The sequence below is a fragment of the Hipposideros armiger genome, unplaced genomic scaffold (assembly GCF_001890085.2).
Source record: "Hipposideros armiger isolate ML-2016 unplaced genomic scaffold, ASM189008v1 scaffold_59, whole genome shotgun sequence".
Lineage (NCBI taxonomy): Eukaryota > Metazoa > Chordata > Mammalia > Chiroptera > Hipposideridae > Hipposideros > Hipposideros armiger.
In genome coordinates this window covers 989,838-1,003,455 of record NW_017731409.1, presented here as the reverse complement: position 1 = coordinate 1,003,455, position 13,618 = coordinate 989,838, and the positions used below count along the sequence as shown (strand labels likewise).

The window sequence follows — 13,618 nt, the reverse complement described above, 5'->3', positions numbered from 1 at the left end:
AGCATCTTAGCTGTAGAGGGCAGTGTCACTGGCCCTCATATGTGGGATCCGAACCGGGGCCCTCTGGCATCCCAAGCCAGTTCTTAACCATTGCGACACTCGGCCGGCCCTACATTCTTTTTCTAAGTGATCTCATTTCATTTCTTTTTCTTTTTCTTTTTTTCTTGGCAAACCAGTTTAAAAAAAATTCTTTAAAGTATAACTGGTTTACAATATTATATTGGTTTCAGGTGTGCAACATGATGATTCAGTATTTATGTACTTACGATGTCATCATGCACAGTTGTTACGATATTATTGACTGTATTCCCTGTGCTGTACCCTACATCTATATGGCTTATTTATTTTATAAGTGGATGTTTGTACCTCTTATTCCCCTTCATGTTTTGCACTTATCCCCCTACCCCCTTCCCTCTGGCATTCATCAGTTTGTTCTCTGTATCTGCGAGTCTGTTTATGTTTTTTTGTTGTGATTCATTGTTGGTGTTTAGATTCCACATGTAAGTGAAATCATACAGCGTTTGTCTTTCTCTGTCTGGCTTATTTCACGCAGCATAATACCCTTTAGGTTCATCCATGTTGGACACCTTGCTTCCATATCTTGCCTATTGAAATAATGCTGCAATGAACATAGGGGTCCGTATATCTTTTTGAATTAGTGTTTTCATTTTCTTTGGATAAATATCCAGAAGTGGAATTGCTGGGTCGTCTGGTAGTTCTATTTTTATTTTTTTGTGATCTCATCTAATTTTATAGTTTTAAATATAATTGATATGCTGATGACTCTCAAAAGCAGAGCTTCAGCCTTTAATATCCACCTGCCTGCTTGACACCTGCCTGCGAATGCCTAATAGTCATCTCAGATATAACATGTTCTTAACAGAACTCTTGATTTTTCTTCCCAAACCTGTATTATCTCTAGTCTTCTCCACCTTTAAGATTAAAATCAGGGAGACATCCTCCTTCCTAAGGGTTTTCAAGCAGAAGTGATACGATTGAAAGTCAAGACACAAATAGGTAGTTACAGTATATTAAGTGTCTTTAATGGCAAAATATATGGACATTCAAAGAAGTGGTTATAGAAACCAGGAAATAACACAGCATGCTACCAGGAAGAGGTAGGAGTTTCCAGATGCCCCTGAGTTACCCATGGTGATATACAACTCTGAGTAAATCACCTGTACAAAACGAGGATGCTGACATGTTTTTTTAGAAGCTATTAGTTTGCCTTTCTCCTGTGGATGTAGGGATGGATGTTAAATATGTTTCTGGCCCCTGATTCATGCCTGGTTTTTATTTCCTGGCGTTTCTGGCTACGACTTCATTGTTTAACAGTGCAAATAATTGGTGCAATAAATATTGAATGATGTGAAGGTCATTTTCCCAAGTGTCTTTCTGCAGGCCCAGGCTTCAGGATTATCTGAGGTCCACTCCCTTTTCCTTATCACTACCACTTCCCTTCCCATTTAGGAAGGATTACCAGTGCTATCTCTAAAATAGATTTTGCATCTGTCTACTTCTCTGCATCTCTGATTCCTCCCTAGTTCAAGCCTCAAGTATCTCCCATCTGGACCTTTGCAATAGCCTCCTGACTGGTCTCCCTGCTTAGACTCTAGCGCTCCTACAACCCCTTCTCCATATAGTAACCAAAGTGATCTTTCAAAAGTACAAATCAGATTCTGTCAGTTCTCTGCTTAAAGTCTTTTTATTGCTTCAAATAAAACCAAGATGTGTTAATTACTTACATGTTCTTAAGGACATGCTTTGGCCTCCTCAACACCTGATTTTGTCTCCATCTATTCCCTTCCCATTCTTCTTATTACTTTCCAGCCTCCTTGGGCCTACCTTTTGTCGCTTGGAAAGGACAAGCTCATTCCTGTCTTAAAGCTATGGGCTAAATTTAACTGATATATAAACACCACAGACTAGGGATGCTGGTTAACCTGTTCAAGCCCAGAACATGGTACCACATCATTCTTTACTCTTTACTGCCATCGTGGGGTCATTTAAAGAATCATTGGCTTTTCCAGAAAATTTTATCAGCTCTGGACTTTTAGGAATCCTGCATAAAGGTTAATTTCACAGGTGTTCATTATGTTATTTATGCTTTGTAAATTACATACAAGTCATATCACTTTTATGTATCACATATATAAAACAGAGAAAATAAAATATAAAAATTAAAATATACTACATAGCATATAATCCCAAATATGTAAAAATATAAGTATTTTTAGATGCAAAGAAATAAAACCTGGAAGAAAAAAATACAGAATGTTAACAGTGGTTATTTCTGGGTTGTGGAGTTTTGATATGTTTTTTCCTTTTGTATAATTGTATGTTTTCTGCAGTAAATATGCAGTACTTTGTTAAAAAAACAAAGAAGAATTCTGAAATTAAAGTGGGTTTTTCACTGGCCCTCAGAGGATCTCTAAACCAATGCTCTTAAGTAAATCTCTGAAATATAGAAAAAAGTGTTAGAAATTTTGTCTAGAATGATTGATGACTTCATTCATTTAAAATTTTTACTTTTGGGCCAACCAAGTGGCTCAGTTGGTTAAGAACTTGCTCAAGAGTGTGCGCTCTGAGCAACAGGGTCGCAGGTTCAATTCTCATATGGGCCACTGAGCTTTCACATGGGCCAGTGAGCTGTGCCTGACCTGAGCTGCCACTGAGCTGCCAACAGGTGGCAGGATGACTCAGCTGGTGAGAGCACGTTCTCCTAACAACAAGGTTGCCTGTTCGAGATGTTGGGCTATGCCCACCCTCAACTAAAGACTGAACTCAGCACCTTGAGCTGAGCTGCTGCCCGGATGGCTCAGTGGATAGAGTGTGCACTCTTAACAACAGGCTGCTGGTTCGACTCCTGCATGGGATGGTGGCTACACCTACCTGCAACTGATTGAACACAGCACCTGGAGCTGAGCTTGCTGTGCCCTCCACAACTAAGATTGAAGGACAACAACTTGGCTGTTCCCCTTCCCCAATTCCCCAACACTGTTCCCCTCCCCCCATTCCCCAATAAAATCTATAAAAAATAAATAAAACAAAATTTTTACTTTTGTGTATATTTAATAATGTCTATAACAAATTAGTATAGTACTACATGTAAATAATTTATAAACACATGCACATGTATTGTGTATGTCCTAAACATTCATGAGTTGACTGATGAAAAAATAAAAAAATCAGAGAGTACTGGGTTAAATAATGCTAATAAAATTAAAACATGTCATTTTTTTCCCCATTAAACATAACATTGGTAAGCCAAGGGTTCCATAGTTTTCCATAAGTAGTAAGTGATATCAAGGGAAAAAAACATTAGAAAGCAAAAGGGGAAAATATGAGAAATAAAGACTAGATATCTTATTTTTGAAGCCAAGTTGACTCTGCTCCAAGCATTATTCTTCCAATTATACATTCACTATAAATTTGATACCTATTGGAATCATAAACATTTGGATTTCTAGTGGGAAAACCTGGATTATAATACATTGGACCTTAAGCACAATCCAGAAACAGTATTAAAAAGACATCTTACTATCTGTCCACCTATCTAATTATTTACTTAATGTATTTTAGACAGTGTCCAAGAAATGGACACATTAGAGATTAAGCTGGCATACTTTAATTTGAGGATATGGAAATAGCCCTCACTGATAAAGCAATGCCTGAGAAGGGAAATCCTAAGGCTTTGTGAATTAAGCCATGGTTTTTACTTAGCATTGAAGTTGAGTGAATTAAGCCATGGTTTTTACTTAGCATTGAAGTTGAAGTTGAGGGAGGGCAAAGGTCCTTTTGCATTTTGTTTTTAAGAGCAATTCTTTGTGATCTTGACTGTTTCCTGTCTCTGATGTTGCTCACCCCTGTAATGAAACATCCCTCCCCTGATTACTTGTAACATTTTGTTTGGAATACTCCTTTGGTATTTACCATGCCATTTCTGAGGATGTGAGCCTGTGTGTATTGTACTCCACCTCTACGGTTGTAATTCTTAAGGCATGTTCCATCTCTTGATTAACTTTATATTCACAGTGGCACCTGGTGCGACACCTAACACACTGATACTGTGGTAGTGAGAGAACCACACTGCCTAGAGCAGGCAGGGTTCCCACTGTTAACGTTGCGGACAGGCGATTCTTTGTTGTGAGGGACCATCCTGTACCTTATAGTGTATTTAGGAGCATTCTGGCCTCTAACTGCTAGATACCAGTGCACTCTTCCCCAAGGTGTGACAGCCAAACATTTCTCCTGACATGGCCAAATGTCCTGGGGGTGAGGCACAAACATCTTGGTTGAGAACTACTGTCCTAGAGATTGGGAAATTTAGGTTCTGGTCCTGATTTTGCCATGATCTCTTTATGTTTAGGCAAACTGCTTCACCTGTAGGCCTTAAATTTCCTCTCCTGAAAATTGAGGATTGGAATTTATTGGATATTTAGCCTGGTGTCCGTGGATAGCTTTAGGGAGCCTTTAATTCATGTGAATTTTGTGTGTTAATTTTTCTGGGAATAACTTCCTTAGCTTTTAGCATTTTCTACAACTTACCTATTACCTTCATAAAGCATAAAACTAGAACAGTTAATATGTAAAGTTATTTTCAATCCTTAAGATGTAAGGATCCTAGCTTATGCTCAGTATACATTTTTTTTTCTTTTATAAACAACACTTGTGACCATAAAATGCTGAGAAAGCACTTTGTGCTACCAGGATTTATTATATTGGCAGGTACTAGCAGTGTCTGTATTTTCTACCGCTTTTTAAAAATCGGATCTTGAGGCAGTGATGATAAGGTAAATGAGTCAAGTCCCCGGCATGTACATTAGCATCTGGATAATGAAAAGAGTATGTTTATCGTTTGGCACTCTGCTCCTTAGCATTTTTTTTTTTTCTTAGCTTTTTAGAACCGGTATGTTTCTCATGACTCTGCCAACACGTGTCCCAGTGCTCCTCTGTGTCAGCTGGTCACTATTTATGGACTGCTCACATTTCAAGCCCTGGAGTTTGGGCCCTCAGTAACCTTTGTTTAAGTTGCTGCTCAGAATACATTGCATTTGTTAGCACAGGCTGATCCTTAGATTGGAACCAAAATCCGGTCAGCTGCTCCCTGTGGGAAGGTGAGGGTGTACCTCTGGAACTTTTTTTTTGCCAGTTTCATGTTGTCCTTAGTGCTGTGCTAGGGTGTTAACTGTTTTTTTCTCTGTTACAGGTGAATTTGGAAGGCAAAGTCAGTCCTCTGTCACTCCTTCAAATGGCCTCCCCAAGTGGCTTCTGTGTCTTGATTCGCTTGCCCAAGTTGATCTGTGGAGGAAAAACACTACCAAAAACGTTACTGAACATTTTGGCAGATGGCACTATTTTAAAAGTTGGAGTAGGATGTTCCGAAGATGCCAGCAAGCTTCTGCACGATTATGGCCTTGTAGTTAAGGGATGCCTGGACCTCCGATACCTAGCCATGAGGCAGAGGTATGGTTGGTATGAATGCTGGGATTCCTGTTAGCTGTGGGGCAAATATTTTAGCAAGATTTGTAGGTTAATGAGAATCAACAGTGAAGCATCTGAAATTCTTTACAAGCCAAGGCTTCTGAGATGCATATTGAATTTGTGAAGAAATATTCCAACTTCTGAGAAAACTTTATTTACTTAGAATTGGTCTTGTTATTTTTTAAATTTTTATTGGGGAATTGGGGAAGGGGGACAGACAAGTTGCTGTCCTTTTGTTCTTCAGTCTAGTGGAGGACGTCGCCCCATTGGCCATGCTGGCATCATCATTACGTTCTTCCCAGATGACGCAGATTGGTTGCCGGCCACTGGACGGCCGCTCACGGTAGCTCATGGCAGTTCATGCCGGCTGCTGGCTGCCGGCCACTCACGGTAGCTTACGACAGCCCACTGCAGCAGGGGCTGCAGCCCACACCGTTGCCAGGACTCACGGCAACCCAGCTCCAGGTTGAGCTGTTGTTCACCATCTTAGCTATAGAGGGCGCAGCGTCACTGGCCCTAATGTGGGATCTGAACCCGGGCCCTGCTGCTCAGAGCTGTCGTCCCAGACCAACTCTTAAACAACGTGCCACTTGGCCAGCCCTATAATTGGTCTTTCTAGATGAAACATTAATAAGGTGTCTCTATAAGTTATAGGTTGTAAACTGATGGCCCCACTGGCTAAATTAGGGATGCAGGTTTTTTTTGGTATTGTTTTTTTTAATATGATATTTTTGGGAAATTTTACTTACAGAAGATTTAATGTAAAAATCTGTATTTCTGGCTTCTCTTGAAAAATTAGATGATTTCATTATAGGTCAATAGTTCTAGATGGCAGCAGTTGGCTGGGTAGCACTGTCCTCTTTATTTTTTATTTTTTTATTATTTTTAAAGATTTTATTGGGGAATTGGGGAAGGGAACAGCGTTGGGGAATCAGGGAAGGGGAATAGACAAGTTACTGTCCTTTTGTTCTTCAGTCTAGTTGTGGAGGACGTCACTTCACTGACCCATGTTGGTATTATCATTGTGCTCTTCCTGGGTGAGGCAGTTGTTTGCTGGCCATTGGATGGCCACTCATGGCGGCTCACAGCAGCTCATGCCGGCTGCTGGCTGCCCACACTGGCTGCCGGCCACTCACGGTAGCTTATGGCAGCCCACTGCAGCCCCACTGCAGCCTACGCCATCACCAGCAACTCACGGCAGCCCAGCTCCAGGTCGAGCTGTTGTTCACCATCTTAGCTGTAGAGGGCTCAGCATCACTGGCCCATGAGGGATCTGAACCAGTGGCCCTGCTGCTCAGAACTCGCGCTCCCAAGCCAACTCTTAATCAACAAGCCACTTGGCTCATCCAGAACTGCCCTCTTTAGATGAGCATGCCCTGACTCCTCCGGGGAAGCGTTTGAGTTTGCAAACCCTGTTTTAGGCTAAAATTGATGGTAGCTCTAATCCTTAGAGAGGAAGAGAGATTTCCCTTTCCCTTGGATTTCTATTTATATGGAAATAATATATTTTTCTCTCTTTTTTTTTTAAGGAATCGCAATTAATTTTTCATATATATATCAGGTCCTTGTTTTAATAGTGTGAACTGAAACAGCCTTTCTCCCTGTCTCAGAAGACACTGCATTAAAAGTTTGGAGGATTTGTGGCAGCTGGTTAGCTCACTTGGTTAGAGTTTAGCATTCACAACACCAAGGTTGCCAGTTGATTAGAGCGCAGTGCTCACAACATCAAGGTTGCTGTTTCAATCCCCACATGGGCCGCTGAGCTGTGCCCTCCACATCTAGACTGAAACAACTACTTGACTTGGAGCTGATGGGTCTTGGAAAAACACACTGTTCCCCAATTAAAAAAAAAAAAAAGCTTTAAAAAAATAAAAAGTTTGAAGGATTTGGTAAACTAAGGGAAGGCCTGATTAAAATCTATGCTTATTGTAATTTTTTAGTATAAAATGAAATTTTACCTTAGTAGCTTGGCTTATGTAACTAAAACTCATAAGTAAAGTATCAATTTTTTTCAAGTAATACAGGAAAATACTGTAAAAAAATTTGAACTCTGTAAAAGTGTTTGGAGCATAAAAGCAGAAGCCACCTTTCATTAGGTTCTACATCCTTTGGCGCTGCTCCCTCACAGGTGCCCACTGTTACTCTGTTGCCCGAGGTGGTGTGTTTAGTGGCTAAGAGTTGACTCTGGGGCTAACTGTGTGGGTGGGAGTCCCAGTACTGCCACTTTCCAGCTGTATGAACCTTGGCAAGTTACCGAACCTCACTATTCCTGTTTCCTCATCTGTAGAGATAATAATGTTCCCACCTCATAGGGTTGGTGTGAGGATTAAATGAGTTAAACTATGTAATGAACTTAGAAATAGTGTCTGACATAGAGTGCTGTGTAAATTTCACCTGTTACCATCATCTTCACTACTGCCTTCCACACCATCATCATCCAATTGGTTTGTCCTTCCAGATCTCTTTCCATGCAATTACAATCCTCTCTAGGAATATATAGAAATTGTGGTGCCCTGAATTCTCTGGCTAAATGCAGTATGGCCAAATGTCAGAATAAGAATTTGGCCAAAGCTGAATATTACCATGAACTTTTCTAAAAATAAGAATAAAGCATTTATCAGGCCTTTCTAATTTTTAATGAAATTTATTAAAATTTAAAAATAATTATTTTATTGTTGAACACCTCAGTAATAAAAATATATTTTTTGACATTATAGTGTAAGAAATTTGGCATTCTAGTGCAAGAATTATACTTAGCACTGTGAGTTAGCTATGAGTTGTTCCTGATGTCGGTCAAAAGTAGGTGCTTCTTTCAATTGACTTTTGGGTGGGGCGACACAGTTTTTTGTTGTTGTTGTTTGTTTTTATTTGGTAATGCCATCTTCTTTTCATACTCTTTATATTTTTATTATATATTAACTGAAGATGATTTATTATAAAGATTGTTATATATGATTTTGGAATCTTTCCTAGTGAAACTTTGAAGTGGCAAAGGTGGCATCTTGTTTTTAATTCATCCTCAACCAATGTGAAACCTTCTCAAATATGACATTTAAAAAAACACTAATGATCTAAATGGAATTAAATAACTGAAAATTAAGTACTGTTCTTCAATGAGGGCATTGATTTCAAGAATTTTGGAATATCCATGCTTGAAAAATGACACAGCTGTTAAAAAGTTTGAAATAAGTACATTTGTATTTACTGTCATGGAAGGAGGTCTCTGATATATTGAGTGATAGAGCAAGTAGCAGAACAAAAAAACAAAACAAAAGCCAGAAAACGATATCTACCTCTCCATCTAACCATCTGTTATTTGTGCAGAAAAGGTCTGGAGGGGCTACAACATACTGTTGGGTCACATTCCTGAGGAGTGGAAGTGTGGGGCGGAGGGCTTTCACTTCTCACCCATTATACTGCTCTCTTGTCTGAATTTTTAATAAGCATTCATTATTTTTATAATTTCTAATAAACAAAAGAAAGTTTTATGTCTCACCCAAATCCTTAATTTCCATTAATTGAACCAAGACCTTATGTATTTTATCTAAGTGTGTCTGGACCTGTTTTTACTTTTTAGCCAGTGTCCCTTTTGGGGGTGATGAAATCTATCAATTTATTGCTTGTTCTTGTAAGGAAAGACGTCCTTTTCTTCATTGTTATAATGATTTCACTTCCTACAGTACCTGAGGAGTCCTACATGCTGTAACACTGACACGAACCTCCACCTCTAAGCTTCCTGCTCTAAAACTTCTAGTATCTCACTTGATAACCAGGAAGCCAGCTGCACTTGTGTAGATCAATGTGTTCTTAATTTCACATTTATCACATTTATTTGTTTGGAATCTCCAGTCCTTGGACATAATTAATTTTTTTCACCACCCTGCAGCTATTCTAATCAAAAAGTGTTTGAAGAGCGGAAAGATTATTTATATTTATTGTACCTTCACATCCTCAATGAAAATAGCCTTACCATTGTTTTCAAATTTGAAAAGCAATACACCAACAGTAGCCGATTCAAATATAGAAAAATATAGGGCCCGCTGAGTGGCACTTTGGTTAGGAGTGGCTTGGGACACCAGCTCTGAGAGGCAGGGCCCTGGTTCAGATCCCACATGAGGGCCAGTGACGCTGCGCCCTCTACAGCTAAGATGGTGAACAACAGCTTGACCTGGAGCTGGGCTGCCCTGAGTTGCTGGCCACGGCGTAGGCTGCAGCAGGGCCAGCGAGTGACTGCCTCACCCAGGAAGAGCACAATGATAATACAATGATAATGAAGAACAAAAGGACAGCAACTTGTGTGTTCCCCTTCCCTGATTCCCCAATGCTGTTTCCCTCCCTCAATTCTCCATTAAAACTTTAAATATATATATGATATCAAATCACCTCAAGCCCCACACCCAGAGATAATATCACTAATATTTGATTAATATCTTTCTAGTTATCTCTTTGCTTCCTCTCCCTCACATACCTAGAATTGCATGCACACATTAATTGTGTAGTATATGTATTAACATAAAGGAACCATAACATATGTTTTCTTTCACAGTCCCTTTTTACTTAACTAACATGCCATGGCCACCTTTTTACATCAATATAGACCCACATCCTTATTTTTAATAGCTGTATGGAATTTAATTGCATGGATATTTAACCAATCTTCTTTTGATGGACATTTAGGTTGTTTCCAATTCTTTGCTACTATAAATAGCACTACAATGAAGATTGCTTTATGTCCATTTGTTCTTAGGATGAGTTCCTAAAAGGGGAATTGTTGGATCAGAGAATTTTCATGTTCAAAATTTTAATTTTGCTATTGTTAAACTTTTTCATAAAGGTTATAAAAATATACAGTTCACGAATTTTAGGTTAGACTGATTCTTCATGCTCCACCAATACTAGATATAGTTATTTTAAAAATATAATCTAATAGATTAAAAAATGTGTATACTGGTAATTTTTATTTTATCTTATTTAATGTCTAGTGAGATTATCTATCATCTGCTTATTGACCATTTATATTTTTTTATTTGCCTGTTCTTGTCTTTTTCCGATTTATATTTTTTTATTTGCCTGTTCTTGTCCTTTTCCCATTTTTGATACATGATTTTATTTATTTCTTATAGAAACAATTTGCTCTGTAATGGGCTTAGCCTGAAATCACTCGCGGAGACTATTTTGAACTTTCCCCTTGACAAGTCCCTTGTACTTCGTTGTAGCAACTGGGATGCTGAGAATCTTACTGAGGACCAGGTACTTCTTATCCAAGTAGTGAAGAATGGAAGAGTCATTGTTTGTGAACTATAATTGTTTTTAAATTTTTGATCCTAAAATATGATATAAGTATTGGGCAGAAATGCCTTACAATAGACGCATTGTCTGATGATACCCAAGATGACTAGTCTATAGTAATGCTTAATGAGATTTTAGAAACTGCAGAAAATAATATTTAAATTTAACATGGAAAAAAAATGGATTGCGAGCACAGCACAGATGGCCAGGGCTTTTGGACTAGTGGGTTTTATTATCAGTAACTATAGATTTCAGTCAAATGTCAGTAACTATAAGTCTTTTTTCTCAGGCTATTCAGCTTCTCCAGAGATGAATCTTCTAGTCTTGTACCCAAGAGGTAGAAGCCCCACAGCCTATATTCTGGTAGCTGAGTGAGGGAGAGGTACTAGCAGTCTCACCATTCAATATATAGACTTTCCCATAATCCCCCTTTTTTTCAGGTGACACTTTGCCTCCAGCCTTCACCGTGCTTGGTATTACTAAGTCCCTGATCCTCTGTGATTTAGCCATTTGTATGACCTAAACATGTCAGGAAACAAACCCTGTACGTTGAGTAAAACAAAGCAGAGCAGAAAGAGGAGTTTGTTGCAAGGGTTTCAACCTGCAATCCGGGAAACTCAAGGCTACGGGAGCAGTGAGCCGAGTTGTTCACAAACTAAAGGGCTTTTATGGGGTATATGTGGAAGTTACTTGGCTGTTTCAGCTGATTGGTTGCATGGTTGGTCTACTTCATTATTTGGTTCAGGGTAACTGAGAGAGGGAACAAGATAGTCCAAAAATGGTGTGAACAGACTTGGCGTTTGGGGATTGGCTGGCTACCTCTGCTGATTTCTGAGAACTGTAAATTTCTGCAATTTATGTTAAGTTTTTGTTTTCTTTAATGTGCCTGCATTGGTCAACTCCATTTTGTACCTGATATAAGTGATTCCATTTTAGTTTTGGTTCTACAAACTTTTACTCTTTTGCATGAGAAAAGGAGTAATTATCTGGCCCTGTGGTATACAAGAGGAGATCTGTAGTTTAAGTGTTCTTTATGAAGACTTTCACCCCTATTTATATCCTTGGTTTCACAGATACCTGCTGCCTCCCATTCCTTATGCTTTGCCATTCTTTGTGGCTCAAATTAATTTGATTTTTGGATTTTAGGCTTACCACCCCCTATAGGCCTAGGTTTCAGCCTTCTCTTGCTTGCGGAGTCAGTTACCACTTATTCATCCTTCCAAAACATTGTTAATAGAAAGAGTTAGCAATAGTTAGCATCTTGAGGTTAATATCCTGTGAGAGAATTCTGGGAATCAAATTATCTGAATTTGTTTCTACAGCTATTTTTGATTTGCTGTGACCTCAGTAAGTTACTTCCTTGTGTCTTGGTTCATTTGTTCATTCCTTCTTTCTTTTCTTCCTTTTAATAGTTTTACCAAAATATAATTTACATACAATAAAAGTCACCCATTTAAAGTGTACAAGTCAATGGATTTTAGTATATTTACAGAGTTGTGCAATCATCATCACAATTGAATTTTAAAACATTTTCATCACCCAAAAAGAAACACCCATTAGCAGCCACTTCCCATCCCACTCCACCACCCCAACATCTGGGTTTGGTGTGGTCGTTTGAAGCACTTTTAATTTTGATGAGGTCCAGTTATCTAATTTTTTCTCTTATCGCTCATGATTTTGGTGTGATAGCTAGGAAATCATTGCCTAACCCAACTCATTTACTTCTATGTTTTCTTCTAAGAGTCTTATGTTTTAGCTCTTACACTCAGCTTTATGATCCATTTTGAGTTAATTTTTATGTGTGATGGGAGGTAGGGGTCCAACTTCATTCTTTTGTGTGTAGACATCCAGTTGTTCAGCACCATTTGTTGAAAAGGCCTGGTTCCTTATGATTTGAAAGTAATTTGTTAAAAAGCACTCTGAGCTCTTCACATTCAAGCACTTTTCCCGTGGGTGACTACTTGCTGATACGTAGATTGTTGGGTCTAGGTGGAAAATTTTATCCCAACTTGTTTTATTCTAAAAGCACTTAAAAATCCTTACTAATAGTCTTGTTTACCAGGCTGGGTTATTAGAAATGAATTAAAGGAATCAGTCCTTTCAGACTTTGTTGAGAAAAGCTATTAATTACAGTTTTGACTGCTTTTATTTACTACCAGCTTCACTGTGACCAGTTGCTTGGGAGAATGGCTTACCATTATTAAATAAATAAATTCCAGAAATGGGCCCTTGTGACTTTTGATTTGAGGCCCATGTTTGAAACTGTTCGTTTTCCTTGTTTTCAACATCTTATTAATAGATATGGCAGTGAACTTCACTGTAGTCACACAGGCATCTTAATGAATCTTGGTGTTAGCTGATCTAGGTAATGACCACCCCCAAGGTGAAGTTCATATTCCAGTTGTCAGACCTGTGGTAACTACTCTGTCCCAAACTGAAGATAAACCTGTGTAGCAGCTTTGGTAGTAGATAGAAAGAAACTTCACTGATTTATTGGGTCTTTGGAAAAATCATGCCGCGTGTTTGCAACAGATGGCACTAGTTCATTTTTGGAAGTACTAGAGTCATTTGCATCTATGTTATTGCTATGTCATTTAACAGCTGACAGTTCTAGCTTCATTCTAAAAAAAAATTGAGCGATTTAGTTGAGTTTTGGAGATTTTACAAGTTGAAGATGGAAGACCAAACTGTGCATTTTTGCCATATTTTACTGTTTTACCGTATTTTCCCATGTATAAGATGCTCCCATGTATAAGATGCACCTTAATTTTGGGGCCCGAAATTTGAAAAAAAATGTATTACATAAAGTTATTGAACTCAAGTTTTATTCATCATAAAATTCATA

General features: G+C 38.6%; 1 protein-coding gene across 4 annotated transcripts in view; it reads left to right on the top strand.

Annotated features, from left to right (window-relative positions):
- The window catches only part of EXD2 (exonuclease 3'-5' domain containing 2), a 67,681-nt gene that overhangs the window by 46,519 nt on the left and 7,544 nt on the right, over window positions 1-13,618 (top strand). For 3 of the 4 annotated variants that reach the window (XM_019641404.1, XM_019641403.1, XM_019641402.1), the window contains 2 exons: window positions 5,210-5,466; window positions 10,608-10,734. In XM_019641404.1, coding sequence (XP_019496949.1) covers window positions 5,252-5,466; window positions 10,608-10,734 — 342 coding nt within the window. In that variant the 5' untranslated portion in view covers window positions 5,210-5,251. Of the gene's footprint in view, window positions 1-5,037; window positions 5,118-5,209; window positions 5,467-10,607; window positions 10,735-13,618 lie in introns of those variants that run through there. The other variant, XM_019641405.1, reaches the window with a different exon arrangement.